We start from the raw sequence: 15,992 nt of genomic DNA, 5'->3' as shown, positions 1-15,992 counted from the left end.
GTAAAACCTTATTTTTTTGTTTATGTAATCTTAGCAGGACATGCCTTCAGGTATTGAAAACCAAAGGAAAAAGCTGGAGGGGTCCCCACTATTTATTGCACATCAGAAACCCGTGAAATCTCACATGATAAGCAGCATTTTTAAGAGATAGCTTCTTTGGAAAAATAGATTTCTTTCCATTTTTAATCATAGGCATTGAGGTAAACAAGGAGAGCAGCTCAAGAAAGTGCCATTATAAGATAAAGATGTAAGAATGCTGATTTAAGGTAAACCTGCACTGGGAAATAAGCATTCAGTCCATCTCTATCAACATAGCACTGACTCAGAAATCACTGCGCTCCCCCTTCTCCCAGAAGGTCACGTTGACCAAGATGGAAAAAGGGGTCCTTTCAACATAATTACATTAATTGGCATCTGAAGCATAATTTCCTAAAATAATTGGTCAATCCTATTCTCAGATAAGGCTGGAGAGGAGTTGAAAGGGCTGAGTCACAAAGCTGTGTTTCCCCTTTATCCTGATCTTGGAGGCACAGGTCTGGGGAACAGCTGGGACCTGCAGTCAGCAAACTGTCCTCATCAAAACCAAAATATTCCTGCCCAAACACCTCCCTGCCCTTTGAAAGTAGCTTAAAGGAGGTGTATGTACCCCAAACCCAGAGATGTTAATTTCAGCATCTTCAGTAAATTATCCTCTCTTCATAAAGAAGGGGCATCTCACTTTCAGACACAGATTTACCTCTTTGTTTTAGGTAAAAGGAAAAATACTGTGCATCACAGACTAGATCTATGGCAGAGTGGGAAGATACCCACTGGAGAGTGGGTGGCAGAGTTGTGATACCATCTCCACATGATGGTCTCTCCCAGCTGCAAAAGCATCCTTCGTGTGAAGCCAGCATCAGCTCTTCGCTTTGCACAGCAGCTGCAGGTGGGACTTGCCCAACAGGGAAAAAAAAAAAATCCATGTAGAATTCCAAGGGATTTCTACAGAAATCCCTTGGAAGCTATCATGGCAGCTAATTTCAAAGACACAGCCTGATTTACTTTGAGCTGCCAGGTTATTATCTCGTAACACCATCAGCGGGTCTCTCACTGGCTCTGTGTTTCCACCAAGATCCAACAGGCTTGAAAGAATGATCCCAAGAACTGAAACAGGGAACAAAAATCCTACTTAGCTTTAATTCAGTTATTGTAGGAGCAAAATGAGGTAGGAACTAACTTGATTTTACTCTTAGCAGCTGAAATTCAGCAGATTTTTTTTTCAAAGAAAGAAAAAAGTGGAGTTTAATGCATTTATAAAGAAAGGGCTGATTTCAGTTCAAACTTGCCCCTGACATGGAATCAAAGGGCTTTCCCCTGGAAGCTTTGTGGAAAGAGAACTGCTAGATGGGCAGGGTTAGCAGCACCTGGCAGAGTTCTTCCTGTTTTCCTCCTGCTGTATGTAGAAGTGCTGCATTACATAGACATGGAGCGAATAAAAGGTTGATCTCCCACCAAAATAAAGCTATGCGCTGTCCTCAGCCTAAATAACTAAGAGATGATGGCTTGGAGCTAGGAGCACCTCCTGGGTGGAGCAAGGGTTTACACATCCATAAGCCTGGGTTGGTGAGGAACCTGCACCTGGTCAAAAAGCACCTCAGACTGGGGGGCAAAGAGCAGCTGACACCCCTGAAGGATTGGGCCACCCAGAGGGACAGGGACAAGCCCAAGCAGTGGCCCAAGGGCACCTCATGAGGTGTAACAAGGCCAAGTGCTGGAGCTGCACCCGGGCCAGGGCAGTCCCCGGGATCAACCCAGGCTGGGGATGAGCAGAGGGAGCAGCCCTGGGAGAAGGAGCTGGGGGTGCTGTGGGTGAGAGCTGGACCTGCCCCAGCCTGAACCCCCCTGCCCTGGGCTGATCCCCAGCGTGGGCAGCAGGGCAGGGGAAGGGATTCTGCCCCTCTGGCCCTGGGCTCAGCTGAGACCCCACCTGCAGAGCTGCCCCAGCCCTGGCTCCAACAGCACAAGGACGTGGAGCTGCTGGAGCCAGCCCAGAGGAGGCCACGGAGCTGCTGCCAGGGCTGGAGCCCCTCTGCTCTGGAGCCAGCCTGGCACAGCTGGGGCTGTGCAGCTGCACAAGAGAAGGCTCCAGGGAGAGCTCAGAGCCCCTGCCAGGGCCTCAAGGGGCTCCAGGAGAGCTGCAGAGGGACTGGGGACAAGGCATGCAGGGACAGCACACAGGCAGTGGCTGCCACTGCCAGAGGGCAGGCACAGATGGGATATTGGGAACCAGGAATTGCTGGCTGGGAGGGTGGGCAGGCCCTGGCACAGGGTGCCCAGAGCAGCTGGGGCTGCCCCTGGATCCCTGGAAGTGTCCCAGGCCAGGCTGGACAGGGCTTGGAGCACCCTGGGACAGTGGGAGGTGTCCCTGCCCATGGCAGGGGCTGGAACAGGATGAGCTTTAAGGTCCCTTCCAACTCAAACTACTCTGTAAAAGAGAAATGGGAGTTTTTCTTGCAGAGGAGGTGAGAGAAGAAGTGGCTCTTGCTTATAAATTGCACTTCAGAACCACAACACCACCAGAAAAGCTTCCCATTAAAATTCGTATTGATCAAAATGAAAAAGGGAGGGCATTTCTCTTTCTCGTGCTGATGCCCTTGGGTACAGATCTGTGTAAGTACAAATGCAAATTTTTGCTGGGGTGGGAATGTTAATTTATCTCTACAAACACAATAATCCAGGCTCCCCAAGCATTTGTCTTCATCCATTTTATTTCCATCTACACCAGCCTACAGCTTATAAACCAGCCCAATAAACAGACAACTGCATGGGGAACCTTGTAATGGGGAGGCTGGTGGTGCTTAATGAGCCACTGGATAAATCACTGCAGAAAATCAGGGTGAGAGCATATAGAGCTACTGCTGCTGTATTTCAAGAGCCAAGCTCCAGTCAAGCTTCACATGAGAAGTAGATGAGAGAATAATGAACTAACCCTGGAGACTGCAGATTTCCCCTCCCAAAACTTAAGAGACCAAAAACCACCAAGGCCAAAACGCATGAACTTCTTAAAATTGCAGCTCACCCGTGCAATTGCATGGAAAGAGATTTGTAGTCCTGTGGAAAATTAGATCCTGGAAACTTATAGGCCCTGGAGGGATTTAAAATCCATGTGGATGTGGCACATGGTTTAGTGCTGGCCTTTGCAGTGCTGGGGGAAGAGCTGAACTTCAAGGCATCTTTTTGAACCTAAATGATTTTATGATTCAGTTCTTTCTGCAGAAGTCAAGTGTGGAAACATGAATGTCAGGAGGAGGACTGGAGCTTCCTGGCAGGCTACAGAAGGCAATGTGCACCAGTATGGCCAGATACCAATTTATACTGGGGACCAATGACACCCTTGGGTCAGACACATTTCCTGTAACCCTTATTTTGTGTCCTTCACTGCCCCCTGAGCCCAAACTAACCTTCCCTACACATGCACGCTGAAAAATTTAGGGAGTTATTAAAGTTGTGCCCAGCAATTGCATTTCACATCTCATATGAGCACCCACGGCTCCAGGAGAATGTTGGAGAGAAGGAAAAAGAAGGGAAGAAGAGGAAACTCATAGAATTCATTAAGTGACCAAAATCCACTCCTTGCTGCAGGAAACATATTGAGCTCCACTGATTTACTGACAAGAATGTGATGCACACATTAATCTCATCACCTCTACAGCAGGAGGGGCAGAAATTTCATTAGCAAGTTCACTTCAGGAAAGCAAATATTCAACAGCAAATTGAAAAAAAAAACACAAAGACTAGTCCTGATCTAGCCAGACATGATGCCCAGGTGAGAAAACAATGTCACAAGAGTCCTGTACCCCAACAATCTCACTGCTCCAGGCCTCCAGACCTGGTGAAAGCTGTCAGAACAGCCTGGGCAGAGCCTGAGTCCAGCCATCAGGGTTTTGAGCTCCGCTTAAATGGGCCTTTCCTCATACTCATACAGGTGTGAATAAAATCCTCATTAAGTCAGGTCCCAGCCTGGAATGTTAACAACCTCCTGCAACCACTCTACAAAGTAGCAAACCATATTGTGTTATTAAAAGCCATTAATCCACAATGGCTGGGTCTTCTTCCTTGCTGAATGGAGATTATTTAAGGGGAAAAAAAGCTTCAAACATCTGTATTTGTCAAGAGAAAAAGAAAGATAAACATTCAATTTCCTTGAAGTAAAATAAACATTTACTTTTCATAATATCTTGCTGTTTAATCCATATATTTTTTTCTTCTTGCAAGGTACTGCTTTATTATTTTATATACTTCTGGGCAGCTGCAAGGACTTTTTTAATGCTTGGCAATATCAGCCCATTGTTACTGTCAGGACAGACACATGTTCAAAGTATTAATCCTCATTGAGGCAAACTGGCAATAAAACACTCAGTTTGGGTGCAAGAAAATCAATAATGTGTGTGTTTCCAGGGAATACAGCATGTTTGTTAGCTCAGTTAACCATGACAGGCTTTTGACTCTGGAAAAACCAAAAGGCACCTTCCCAACAAGGTATGGGATACCTGAGGAACAACTGAGGGAGCTGGGGGTGTTCAGCCTGGAGAAAAGGAGACTCAGGGGTGACCTCATCACTCTCTACAGCTCCCTGAAAGGTGGCTGTGGTCAAGTGGGGTTGGGCTCTTTCTCCAAGAAGCACTGACAGAACCAGAGGACACAGCCTGGAGCTGTGCCAGGGGAAATACAGATTGGATGTTAGGAAAACGTTTTTTAAAGAGAGAGTGATAAAGTTCTGGAATGGCCTGCCCGGGGAGGTGGTGGAGTCACCATCCCTGGATGTGTTTAAAGAAGCCTGGATGTGGCACTGGGTGCCAGGGTTTAGTTGAGGTGTTGGGGCTGGGTTGGACCCAATGATCTTGAAGGTCTCTTCCAACCCCGTCATCCTGTGAATTCTGTGAAATAAACACAAATACAGTCCCAAATCTTAGTCTTGCTGCTATTTCCATACTGGAAGCAAAGTCAAAACCCGGTTTTGCTCACTTCCATGTTTGCTTTTCTACCTGGAAGCAAAGTCAAAACCCGGTTTTGCTCACTTCCATGTTTGCTTTTCTACCTGGCTCAGTATCTGACTGGAACTAGATGATCTTAAAGGTCTCTTTTGACCCAAACCATTCTGGGACTCTACAATTCCGTAAGATATGTGTCCTTGGTTTCACCTTTATGGCCCAGCCTTGGGTCCATCACACAATCCAGAGGCTGGTAGCCCTCTAGAACACATTGATTTTGGTGTGGATCCCTCTCTCACACAGCGTTCCCCAAAGCTGGAGGGGTCTGTGCCACACTTACCGGTTGGTCTCGCATATGCCCTGGTAGGCTTTGATCGTGTCCTCCTGGTCAACGCTCTGGTCACTGTCGGGGCAGCTGGCACTGGGGAAGATGCTCTCCTAAAGTCAACGTGCAAAACAGCAATGTTGACTTCCTGCTTTAAAACTCTGCCCAGCTCTATGAGCTCCTGACACCAAATAACTCCCAATTATCCTAATAAAAGCATCCCTGGGGCATCCACCACACTACTGAGTTTCTGTGAATCCACACACATGCAGCAGGAGAGATAAGAGATGGAAGAAAGATGCAGTGAACTTGTGAAGAGGATAAGCAGGGTGCTTGGCTTGGCCTGCAATACAAAACACACCAAAGTCTTGAGGAATGGTAAGACAGCAAATCAATAAAGACTGAGTTTCTGGAAAATGTGCCCTTCCATTGGAATGTGCTCTAAACACAAATCCTATCCCAGCTGTTTGAGAGGCAGGCTCCCTTCTTGCCTGCATGTCAGAAGAATCACATTACAGCTGCACCAGCCCAAAGTGAGCAGAATCTGGCCTAGAAATTCTTGTCCCTCACCCCATTTCCTTGCAGAAAAAGATTATTACTGCAAAACATCACCAGGAACATGCTGAACCACACACATTGGTGCAGAGGTGGTGTGGGCTGGCTTACCCTCATCAGGTATGGGGGTAAGCACCCTATGGCACTATCATGGCACAGATAGTCCTGGGCTGTCTGAAATGCCAGGGCTACATCTCATCCCCAGGCAGGACATCCTCAACCCTCCACAACCCTCCATAACCTCCCTGTGCCATCCTGCCCACCAGAGCAGGAATGGCATTGCTCAGACAGCCAGTGAATCTCCAACAACAGAGGGGAAGAAGTAAAAGAAAATCCATTACCTTCTCCGTTACTATGTGTTCCCCCATCTCTTTCTGCTGGGCTGCCTTCAAGATCTGCGACCTGAGGATGAGCACCTCCTCCTTGCGCACCTCCAGCTCCTCGTTGGCCAATTTCAGCTGGTTCAGAAGGAGGTTGTAGCTGTCCTGCACGTCGTTGGAGGAGTTGCTCTCCATGGCTTGGTCTGCGATGGCCTTCCTCAGCTCATTGAGCTCATTTTTCAGCTTCTTGTTCTCCGACTCCAGCTCTTGCCTCTGGAAAACACCGAGCCATTAAGCAGTTTAGATAAACTGCCCTGTGGTGCTTCATCCTGTTCTGGGATGGCTCTAGGCTGACTCAATTACCAGTGGTTACAGATCAATGCAAGCCAGGATCTGGGTTCTGCTGCCAGCCCAGCCATCTGTGGTTCAGGGAAAGTTTTTGCTTTAGTCAGCAGCCTGTTGCTATTTAATAACAACACTACAGGGTGACCCAGGGTAATTTTTTTATTTATTGACACTATTTCTAAACAAAAAAGCAGGCTGTTAAGAAACTAAGCATGCTTTTTTCTCCTCCACCTCTTTTCCCTCTGAATCAATAAATCACACAACCCTCACAACATTCAGCTCACCTTTCATATTCATTAGATAAGCTGGAAGATGCTGATTTGCACAAACCATCATCATGGCAGGCATCCCTTAGGTGAGCCACTGGTCTGCGAATTCCCTCTTCTTTTCTCATGCACTTTGTAATTCCCCCACCTCAGAACAGTGTTTATAGCTGGAGGGTTTCCTCACCCTGATGTCTCCTCAGGCACTGGCATTTGACAGGCAGGGCCAACACTGTGCTAGTTTGATGCCAGCTGATTCTCCTGAATAACAGCATCTTAGCTGAGATAACTGAAGGGCTTATTCACTTTTTCATGGCAGCAGAAGACAGAATAATAGAGTTTTGGCAGCTAAGACAGCCTTTATTTTAGTCTGTCACCACAAAGCTTTGTCTGCAGGTGATAGCATAACATTTGGCAGCTCCTTGCCACCACCCAAAACCCACCTGGAGAATCCCTGCTGGGTCAAGAGCAGCTTTGCTCCTGCACATGGGTGCAATCACAGAATCATGGAATGTTTTGGGTTGGAAGGGACCTTAAAGCTCATCCTGTTCCACCCCCTGCCATGGAAGGGACACCTTCCACTAGCCCAGGTGGCTCCAAGCCCTGTCCAACCTGGCCTTGGACACTTCCAGGAATCCAGGGAAACATGTTTTTCTGGGAAACGTGCACCAGAGCCTCACCACCCTCACAGCCAAGAACTTCTTCCCAATATCCCATCTAAATCTACCCTCTTCAAGCTTAAAACCATCAGTCCTTGTTGTGGGTCACAGACTGGCTGTGAGCCAGACTCCTTGGAGTCCTGTTCACAACAACCCACCTCCCTTTGCATGATCCTCCACCTCTGGCTGTTGCGTGGTGCCACCCAGGAGTGCTCCCTCCCAGCCCCACGCCCCCGGACTTCTCAGGCAACGCCAAACCCCGACAGGACCCTTGTCCAACACGGCACAAACCAACAGCCCTGCACGTGAGCTGACAAAGTCTGCTGTCTGATGAGGGGTCATCTCTTTCCTAGGGACCAACCCCCATCCATGTGGATTCTCCAGAGTCTACAACAGCACAAGATCATTCCCCGCTGTCACCCACGTGCCTCATCTCCCTGCTGCTTACTGACCCTTTCCACAGCTTCCTTTCACAACCCCTCCTATCTCTGGGGTATCTGCTTTATTATCAGCTCGGGCTGAGTCAAGCTAATGAATCCAAAAATGGCTGGGGGGGATGGGGGCAATTTATACAATTTACACAGTGTGTAGCTAGCACAGCTGTGTAAACCCCATTTCCATAGGAAACGGGTGTTATAATTATAAATCTTTACAAATTATAAATAGCATGGCCTATCACAGCAGAGGTGTGAGCAGAATAGCTGATCTGGCATCTGGGCAGCACACTCCTAGCTGAACAGACAACATCAGTAATGGGGCATATTCACGTACTTTATACCATCTGTCATGAAAAAACCAAAAGGATAAGAAATGCCCTAGATCCATCAATTCCTCCACATTAACCATGTATAAGAGACACGGGCTTTTCTGTAACTGGTGCTTAAAGCAGGAGTTGGAAGTGTGTGCATGGTGGGAATTGCTACCAAACTGGGTTTAACTCTTCCTGCCACGTGGAGAAGCATCACCCCTCACTGATGCTGAAAGCAGTCACTTGCTTTTCTACTAAAATAACTCTTCTGTGGGTTTTGTTATTTACTGGGTAAGACCTCTGCTTTCCTTTTTCTTAACCTTTGTCCTCCTCCTCTTTGTGTCCCTTTCTCTCACTCTTTTTTGTAATGGGTCAGCCACACTGCTAACTCCAAGGACTGGTCATTTCAAGCTCTGCTCTGGTTAGAAGCAAAGCCAGGAAAGAAAGCAATTACCAGTAAACCTGCTCCAATAGTCCCTATTGTACACTCCTTTCGAAGTTTACATTTAAATTTATTCCCTACGCCTTTCTTTGTGGATTTCATGGAGCAGTGTTAAAGCACCTTCTGTCCCCAGCTCATATACCCTTTTTGCATCACCACTTCCATGAAGATCCACTTGATCTTCATGGAAGATCGGAAGCTAAAATAAAATGCTATGGATGTGGAAAGAGATTTCTACTGGCAAAGTGAAATATGCTCTTCAGCATAGTCCAGTCATGCTGATTTATTTGACAAATATCTGACAAATAAATTTGACCAAAAAATGTTACAGTCAGAATGCACTGAACTTGAAATCACACTTGCCCCAACATATGCAGTGTTAAAGAGCTCTGACAGGGTACCCAAGCACTAATGGTGATGGAAATAGCTTCACTCTTTAGCAAAGGGCTTACAGAGCAGTGCTGGGTGAAGTGTGAGCCGCCTAAGTCACAGGTTAGCACTGCCATTCCAGGATTTTTGCCCCCTCTCTTCTTTTCTGGTACTCTGCAGGAAAAGAAAATTAAATCCTCCATGCAGCTCATTTCATGATGAGCTGCCAATTTTAAGCTATGCAACGAGTGAGAAACTGAATTATGCATCATGCTCCTGCTTGGAATCCTAGAATGTGTGAGTGAGGAAGGACCTTTAAAGGCCATCTAGTCCAGCTGTAGGGACAGCTTCCACTAGAACAGGTTACTCAGAAACACAGAGTCAGAGCAAGGGCTCCTTGGTGCTTTCATTCCCACTGCCGCTTTCCCAGCTTGAAAAAACAAGGACAACACATTTTTCACTGGCATGTCTGAGGGACATATCCCCCCATTTTGCATTCCTGGATAATGATTAACCAAACATCTGGCTGGGTGTATTTTGGGACAGCATCTTCTGAGAAATGTATTTCTCCATTACAAAGGACAGGTAACTTCTGCCTGTTAATTTATCAGTGTTAGCTCAAGTTTCACACGTTTCAGTCTTACAAAACTAAAAAACCAGATGAGCCTCTCTAACAGAGCACTGTGCTTCACTCACTTCCCTCCATCAGAATCTGCATCAAGAACAGGCTCCCCACCATATGCTAAATCCAAAGGCCATAATGGGTGTCATGACAGTACTAATTACACCAAGACACCAAGCTGGAGGACAGCAGACACCTAATGAAGTATCAGACCATGTGCTGGTTGCAGAAACCAAACCTGCACAGCCATCCAGTAACACCCACACCTTGTATTGTCCTGCTTGAGGGGCTGTGAGTGCCAAAAACATCTGAAATGGGACATAAAAGTAAGGAATCTTACTTAAAAATAGTAAGGAAGTAGTTTGTAAGTTAAGAAACCTTAAAGCTCATCTTGTCCAAACTGAAAGAGAGAAGGTTTAGTGATACTTATCTCTTTGAGCCAGGTCTCATAAGCTCTCAGAGAAAAGTATCACACTTGAGATAGCTCAGCTACCTCAGATGGTACAAAATGAGTAGGATGGCTTCTGATAGAGTGTTGGAAACAAAAAGTTTTAATAAAAGGCAAAATAACAAAGCTCTTTGCAGAGAAAACCTGAGCCAGGGCAAGAGGTTCTTGCTCCTGGTAAAACACTTCACAAAAGCAATTACTTCTTCTCTTTTTTTTTTCTAGTGAATTGCTTAGGTGGGACTTTTTGGCTCCTGTCCAATTAGCTGTCCTTAAGTTTGAGGTGAAGACCCCAAGGTCCTACGAGGTGTCTTTTAACCAAATCGAGGAGAGAAACTTCCGGGCTTTTTTCCTTTTTAAGGAGACAAAGGATAATTTGGTCACTCCATCAACAGGAGGCACATTCCTACAGTTCAGCTCAGAAAGGAGGAAAAAAATTCCTGGCTGTGAGGATGGGGAGGCCCTGCCTGGCACAGGGTGCCCAGAGCAGCTGTGGCTGCCTCTGGATCCCTGGAAGTGTCCAGGGCCAGGTGGGAGCAGCCTAGTCCAGGGGAAGGTGTCCCTGTCCATGGCTGACTAACTGGTACCTCACAAGCCATTCAAGAGCATCCACAGAAAGACTGTCCCGTGTGTGAGCTTTTAGGCACCTCAGACTATTTCCCTGAGATAAAGTCCTTTTAAGCTGGTAAAAATAAAAAAAATAAATGTATTGACAAGAAACTCTTAAAGGAGCCAGGGATAGTACAAATATTTGAAATTTAAATTAGCAGGAGAAAAAGAAGAATAACTTTGTCATAGCCATGGAAGCAGCTGTCAAGGGGGAAGGAGAGAAAAAGAAGCCCTCAAAATCAGCAGTAAGTCACTCTTGGATTGCAGACAGAGACATCAGGCTGTGTCCTATGTTCAGATGTAGGGAGAACGGCAGGGAGGTGTATTTGTCTCTCTTTTTGTGAATGTGTCTCTCTTTTTGTGAATGTGAATTCTCTGCAGGTTCGTTTTCCATCTGTTTTAGACTGAAGTTTAAAGAACCCTGCATTTTTAGCAACGTATGCCACCTATTCTTATGAAATACTATTAACATTAAATGGTATTTTAAAATTTGTTAGATATGTAGAACTATGAATGCCAGTATGTCAGTATGCAGAAAGCAGGAAAATCCAAAATTAGAATTTCCACTCTGAACTTCCAGGGTTAAACCTTGAAGAAAACATAGTTTGTGAACTCACAAAGAAGTCAGAACTCTAGAAGCCATTTAAGGAGGTGGTGGCTCTTATCTGCTGGGTTTCCCCCTTCCAAACTGCAACTCCACTTTGCTTTACAAGGTCAAGAAACTTAAGCCTTCCACAAGTATGTTTAACCACCTGGAAGACACTTGGTCAGTGACCTGGCCATGCTTCTTCTCCAAGGGGCTATGTAGAGGTACTAAGGAGATTCAGAGCTATACCAATATCATGCTAGGAAAATAAAATTGGATTATTAAGTGTCATAAAAATCTACTGATACTCTAAGGGCTTAGTGAGGATTGGACATTCTTTCCATCTCTAATTTCTGCTTTTTTCTGCATCCTTCGGAGGAGATGATGCAGGAGGAAAAATTGATATTACTACTGACAGATGGTTTAGCATCATGCTGTTCTGGAAAACATATGCTTCTCTGGACTTCTCAGTTACATTGCAATATTTGTTAATGGGATAGGGAGAGAAGGAATATCAGAAAGGTAGGTCTGCACTGAAAAAAACCAACAGCAAAAAAAAATTTCCCTTAGCAACACTATCCTAGGAACTGGTTTTCTGAGGATAAGCAGGACATAAAATTGGTCTGAGACAGTTAAGGCCAGAAGTGTTTGAATACAGTTAGAGCAGGAGGATAGAACATACAGAAGCTGCAGTAGGAGCCCAGGAGGTTTCAGTTGCTCTGATTGTCACAGGGAGAAAGTGATGGGGACAGAAACTGTCAGGATTTAGAGCTTGGGGGCAAGACAAATTCTGGGGCAGGGCAATACTGAGAAGACACAGGATGACTGTGCTCAGCCAGCACTTCTGCTGGGAGATGGAGCCATTTAAGGAGGCTCAAATCACTCCACAGATCTATCTGGGTTTGGCCTGATCGGCACCTTGGGATAGCACAGAAGGTGGCTAAGAAGCAGACGTGGAGCCTGGAACAAGAAACAGCCTGTAAGAATTTACGCCTGCTGCAAAGCCAACTGCTGAGACCTGCAGTGCCCATCAAAGAGAGCCCAACAAAGTCCCTGAGGGAACACCTGCCGTGAAAAAAGCACCCTTCACCACAAGTGGGTTTGTTACCTCCATGGATGACTCAGAGACAGGTAGATCAGCAGAAAACAGATGTCACCCCAGAGAGAAATATATGTGAGCCCATCCCATGCCCAGGAGCAGATGGAAAGCTACACCTTTCCAACTGCCCTCTCTAACAGAGCTGATTACATCAGGTTTTGGGTTATTATCACATTCATTTGTTTGGGCTGCTAGAGCCATGCAATAGGTTACAGCACTAAGTAGAAGCCTCTCACTCACCTTCAGGCTGTTGTATGCAAAATCTTCATGTTCCGAAGTCACTCCAGTTTTTATTTCAATTACCTGCGCAGATTAAAGAGTAAATTTGTATTTAGGAGCAGGTGGAAAAACTGGCACACAGCACAGGGTAGCTGGGCACGTCTCCATCAGCATTCAGCCCCGCTGGCCAGCTCAACCATAATAATATTATTAATTGTCATCAGACAGCATCCCAGCAACACCAGTGGGGCAGAGGACACTCCAAGAGAAAATGGTTTAATCTCTCATTAATATCCTGACAACTGTGCCTCGCTGCAGCTTTCAAACTATGACAGTCATTAAGGGAACACTTTTCAACACAGCAGTTGGAAAACAGGTTTTTAATCCTCCTGCAGCAGGAATGAGAGGCTGGGGAAGTCTCCCGTTTCATGTGTTTCCTGCAAATTGCTAGGGGTGATCAATAAGGATATCTAGTGAAGCAAGTAAATAATTACTGTTGATTATTTTGTTGAGTATCCTACTGCATTTGTTCAAAGGTACACTGATCTCACACTGGAGAGCAATAACGAAAACAATTCCCAAACAAAGCAACCAAAGCCCCCAGAAATTTCAAATATGCGTCCAAGAGGGATGGCATTTGCCCAGCAATTTATAAAAGAACATCTTCAGTGCTTCAGGACTCCAAGCACACAGCAGCACTGCTGTTTCATAGCACACTCTGGCCTCTGACAAGCCACAGAGACTTGGCTACAGATGGCAGGGAAAGCACATACAAGAGGTCTGCTATTAAATCCCCCCAACTCAGAAGTCAGCTCACCACAACCTTGAGAGTTTTATTTTCAGATTTATGGACTCCTGTCTACTGAGTTACCACTGGGCTGTCAGTAACCTTGATTTTCTTAATATACATGTCTTTAATTTGCTTTCAAGCAAGCAACTCAAACTTTAGGAGTTTGGGTTTGGTTTGTTTGTTTGTTGGTTTTTTTTGTTTTGTTTTGTTTGGGGGTGGGTTTTTTGCTTGTTTGTTTGGGTTTTTGGGGTTTTTTTGGGTTTTCCCCACAAGGAAGGAAGAATACAGCAAAATACTATCCCTGCCTTGCAACAGAAATTAAGAACCCATTCTTCTAACAGCTATCCTGATATTTCTGATTTACTACACTACTTTTAACCTGTATTCCTCTCTGTGATCATTACTGAGGGGAAAAAACCTAACCAAAACACACAGATGATAATAAAATCAAACTGAGGATACCAGGCTGACTGACATGCGTGTGAAGTGCTTTTCAGCTCAAGCCACACACTGCTGGATGGGGGGAAGCCAGGACAGCAAAGAAATGCTTGAATAACAGAAATCATCCAAAAGGGAGAGTTGTTGAATATGCAGGGTGCAACACGTGAGACACAGGGTCAGTGCTGAGTGGAATAATGTGTGCCAAAATTGATTCCACGTTTCATTGCTTTCAAGAAGCTTAAGATACTGCCATAAATATGTTATAGCCAGTTTCTTTAAACAAATAAATAAAGCAGTTCTCCTGTCCAATTGTCCTTAGCTGACAAAAAAAGTTTATCTCCCTTTTCCAGCTGGATTTGTAGCCTTGAACTTGTCACTCTCAAAGCTAAATTCCTACGTCATGTGGCCTCAGGCAATCAAGGAAAGCCAGTTACAAATATGAAATATTACTATCCATGAAAAGATGGCTCTTGCCTGGGATTTCTTGCTCTCTTGCTCCTTTTTCTCCAGCTGGGCTTGCAGCTGCTTCCTCTCCACCTCAAGCTCCCTCACTCGCTTCTGTAGCTTCAGGAAAAGGGTCATGTCCATGGCTGCTTTCTCCATCCCAACCTCCTGGGGAAGAATAGGAGGGAGGGGAAAAAAAGAGAAGATCTCAGTGTCAAGTTCTATACCCATGCACAGTGCCAGATGCACCCTGACTGTACATCAGCCACAGCCAGGAACAAGAGCATCCCAAGAAACACATGTACTTCCAAAGAGCAAATCCATATTTTAAACACCTATTTTTAGTGTCAGTAAAATACCTGACTTGTTTTGATACATCACTGAATGCTTAACAGCCCAACAGACAAGTAGGTGATGGGGGTAAGAACATCAAAAATGCCCTACTGGGTCCCTTTTAGTCAAGTGTTTATTTGTTGGGGTGTTTTTAACTGCCTGCACCTGGAATATTTTATGTCAAAGCATTGTCAATACTGATTATTTTGACTTCAAAAAATACTTTCAGAGCTGTTCAAAAATACCAAAGCAATATAATGCAGCAGCCAGCAGAGGGAAGTGGGGGCTTCTGCACGTGTGTATTGGGACACAAAATATGGTCCTGCAAGGGTAGGGCTGACCCTAGGGACACTGATCACCCGTAAGCGCTCAAGAGTCAGAAAAGTGGAGTTTTAAAAGCAGCCTATTCTATCAGATGTAAGTTAAAAACACATTTCCCTCTTCCATGGGATTCTTGATAGCCAAGGAATAATTTGTGCTGCTCTTTTCTGCATTAGGAGACTGTTGATTTGATTACAGGGCTATGCTGGCCAGCAATGCATCCGTGAAGATGCATGGGAATGAAAATGCTCGGGGCAAGAGGCCAATGAATTCTGGTGTCCTTGCAGAGAGGGATCATGATACAGTCATGATCCATCAGAGCTGGGTGTAACTGCTGTGATGAATTTTCATCAGCCTTCAAGCTGGTATGGCCCAAAGACAGCACTGTATTATTTTTAGAGCCCTGATGCTGCAAACAAGTATAATTTGCCAGAGCACCACAACCCTGCAGTCCCTCTCACACAATTAACAACACGTTTCTACAGCATGGAACCAATTTCAGCCATCACACCTCACTGCCCCTTTCATCCATGCCCAACCTGCACTGCCCCACTGTGCTGCAAACCCCACTCCCATCACGGCCAGAGCAGGGCTCCCCTGCTTTCCCTCCTCATTCACTGTACCTCCACCTGCTGTATCACATCCTCCGTGTCCCCGATCTCAGAGGTGCAGATGGATGGGTTATTGGAATCAGACTCCAAGCTGCTCTGGTTGGATGGGCTTCTCCTGTGCCCCGGTGTTTGCTGCCCAGAAATGATGCAGACACATAAAGCACCCAGTGTTAAAGGATTCCTCTCCAAGTGTTGATTCTTTAGAGCAAATTACATGTTCTAAGTTTTATGCCCTACCCTTAAAATTCACATTAACACTTCAAAGTGCAAAAGCGATATAGAAGCTCAGTGTAAAAATTTGGCACGAATTAAAGGCTCTTCATGACACCACATGCCTGCTAAGTGTGAACATGCAGATCTGAGCTCAAGGTTGTGCTGCTGACAGCACCCTCCAGCACCCTCTTTAAACACTCAGCCTTCCATCAAATCCAGCAGCACTCTGATTTTCAACAGTTTTTCTAACACTTTAGCAATGC

At 45.6% G+C, this 15,992-nt stretch overlaps 1 protein-coding gene across 1 annotated transcript in view; it reads right to left on the bottom strand.

Annotated features, from left to right (window-relative positions):
- The window catches only part of MYO5B (myosin VB), a 147,008-nt gene that overhangs the window by 17,509 nt on the left and 113,507 nt on the right, over positions 1–15,992 (bottom strand). Inside the window, exons 25-29 of the mRNA XM_068176078.1 lie at positions 15,529–15,648; positions 14,282–14,419; positions 12,598–12,660; positions 6,192–6,443; positions 5,311–5,408 (exon numbers count right to left, since the gene is read on the bottom strand). Coding sequence (XP_068032179.1) covers positions 5,311–5,408; positions 6,192–6,443; positions 12,598–12,660; positions 14,282–14,419; positions 15,529–15,648 — 671 coding nt within the window. The remainder of the gene's footprint in view (positions 1–5,310; positions 5,409–6,191; positions 6,444–12,597; positions 12,661–14,281; positions 14,420–15,528; positions 15,649–15,992) is intronic.

The sequence above is a fragment of the Anomalospiza imberbis genome, chromosome Z (genome assembly GCF_031753505.1).
Source record: "Anomalospiza imberbis isolate Cuckoo-Finch-1a 21T00152 chromosome Z, ASM3175350v1, whole genome shotgun sequence".
Lineage (NCBI taxonomy): Eukaryota > Metazoa > Chordata > Aves > Passeriformes > Viduidae > Anomalospiza > Anomalospiza imberbis.
The sequence above is the reverse complement of the archived record's forward strand: the minus strand, read 5'-3'. Positions and strand labels throughout refer to the sequence as shown.